General features: G+C 49.3%; 1 protein-coding gene across 1 annotated transcript; it reads left to right on the top strand.

The window, feature by feature from the left end:
• The first annotated feature begins 274 nt into the window (after window positions 1-274).
• LOC125548255 (peroxidase 72-like) lies at window positions 275-2,083 on the top strand. The gene is made up of 3 exons (XM_048711909.1): window positions 275-612; window positions 1,018-1,209; window positions 1,327-2,083. Exons 1-3 carry the CDS (start codon window positions 382-384, stop codon window positions 1,909-1,911), a joined length of 1,008 nt encoding a protein of 335 aa, XP_048567866.1. The 5' UTR covers window positions 275-381; the 3' UTR covers window positions 1,912-2,083.

Below are 2,083 nucleotides of genomic sequence, written 5' to 3'. Positions count from 1 at the left end.
TAGAGGTGTTTGCAAGAGATTTCGTTGCACGTAGTGAATAGGTAGAGCTGATGCTGGTTTCCCAAATCAAACAAAGACGTTAACACTAGGGCGGACCAATCTTGAAACCTTTTGGGTGAAGGAATTATTGCATGGCAGTTGAAACCAGTGACTAGCTACGTTCGATTATTTTTGAACAACTTAGCTGCCACTCAGCGTCCCGAACCACTCCACACATCTTTCCTTTCCATATGCCACCACTATATAAACAGGACCATGCCCGCCTCATCTCACCACCCACAACAAGAGAAGCAGAAGCCAGCAAATACAAGCTAGAAGCTCTCTTATCTCATCACTTGCAACGTAGTGCAAGGCAAAGTAGTTTTTCTGCATTGATAATCCATGGCGACCTCCATGGTTTGCCTGGTTGCGCTCTGCCTCGTGTCTCCGCTGCTCCTCGCCGGCGCCGTCCTCGGCAACCCGGGCTACGGCGGTTTGTTTCCACAGTTCTACGATCACTCGTGCCCCAAGGCAAAGGAGATCGTGCATTCCATTGTGGCGCAGGCCGTGGCCAGGGAGACCAGGATGGCGGCGTCCCTCGTCAGGCTGCATTTCCATGACTGCTTTGTCAAGGTATATCTGCTCTACTCAATTCCTCTAGGCTGTAGCAGTGTTCATTCTTTTTACATGCGTAGCAGTGTTCTTTACACTTCATGCTTCAACAAAGCTACGACGATATGTGCTGTACCTATATAGTTTTTACTTTGCATCTTATCTTATTTATTACTAGTTGTTTCTGCATTTAATTGTTCGAACTCATTGCTCAACATGAAGAGCTTTAACCTACAATTTTCCTTGCTATATTTGGACTTTATCTTATTTAACCATCATTTTCCCACAATATATATGTCTTGTCATCCGGTGGCTTTACACCGGTTTTATGTTCTAAAAGCTTCTCGCTAACCAATGAAAATAATGAGCCGTTTGCCTCAGTAAAAGAACATCTTCCAACAATATCTTTTTTTGCTTTGAGTGTAGGGTTGCGACGCTTCTGTCCTGCTGGACAACAGCACAAACATTGTGAGTGAGAAGGGGTCCAACCCCAATAAGAACTCCATCAGGGGGTTCGAGGTCGTCGATGAGATCAAGGTCGCCCTTGAGACCGCCTGCCCCGGCACCGTCTCCTGCGCCGACATCCTCGCTCTCGCCGCACGCGACTCCACCATCCTCGTAAGTAACAACACTAGTAATTCTGCTTAGAAACATGAAGGAACAAAGGATAGAGTGAAAATGAACAACAACAAAAAATCATGCGTCTGATTCTTTGGGGTCCAAACAAAACTGCAGGTCGGTGGCCCTTACTGGGATGTGCCACTCGGGCGGAGGGACTCTCTAGGCGCGAGCATCCAGGGCTCCAACAATGACATCCCAGCACCAAACAACACCCTTCCCACCATCATCACCAAGTTCAAGCGCCTCGGCCTCAACATCGTCGACGTTGTCGCCCTCTCAGGTGGCCACACCATCGGCTTGTCCCGCTGCACCAGCTTCAGGCAGAGGTTGTACAACCAGTCCGACAACGGCCTCGCCGACAGCACGCTGGACGTGTCCTACGCGGCTCAGCTGAGGCAGGGGTGCCCACGCTCTGGTGGCGATGACAACCTCTTCCCGCTCGACATCGTCACCTCCACCAAGTTCGACAACTTCTACTTCAAGAACATCCTTGCCGGCAGGGGCCTTCTCAGCTCGGACGAGGTCCTGCTCACCAAGAGCGCCGAGACGGCGGCGCTCGTGAAGGCGTATGCAAATGATGTGCATCTCTTCTTCCAGCACTTCGCCCAGTCAATGGTGAACATGGGCAACATCTCGCCACTCACTGGGTCACAAGGGGAGATCAGGAAGAACTGCAGGAGGCTCAACAATTTCCACTGAGTTGCTAAAAGAATGATGCTTGATTTGTGTGTTGAACTGTATTTGGAGTTTGTGCATTTATTTTTATTAAGCAAGGGAGCCTTAGATGATGCCCTGTGAGCTCTTGCTGAAAATCTTTCACACCCCTTGTAAGTGACCGACCCAAGATTTCCAAAAATGATGTTTGGTCTAA

The sequence above is a fragment of the Triticum urartu genome, chromosome 3, assembly GCF_003073215.2.
Source record: "Triticum urartu cultivar G1812 chromosome 3, Tu2.1, whole genome shotgun sequence".
Taxonomy (NCBI): Eukaryota; Viridiplantae; Streptophyta; class Magnoliopsida; order Poales; family Poaceae; genus Triticum; species Triticum urartu.
Note: the sequence above shows the minus strand (reverse complement) of the source record. Positions and strands in the feature narration are given on the sequence as shown.

What these genes read in the sequence shown, in the direction of transcription:
- LOC125548255 (XM_048711909.1), top strand. Translation starts at nt 382, where the DNA reads ATGGCGACCTCCATGGTTTGCCTGGTTGCGCTCTGCCTCGTGTCTCCG. An exon ending in TCCATGACTGCTTTGTCAAG is followed by an intron (nt 613 to 1,017) that starts GTATATCTGCTC and finishes CTTTGAGTGTAG; the next exon opens with GGTTGCGACGCTTCTGTCCT. An exon ending in CACGCGACTCCACCATCCTC is followed by an intron (nt 1,210 to 1,326) that starts GTAAGTAACAAC and finishes ACAAAACTGCAG; the next exon opens with GTCGGTGGCCCTTACTGGGA.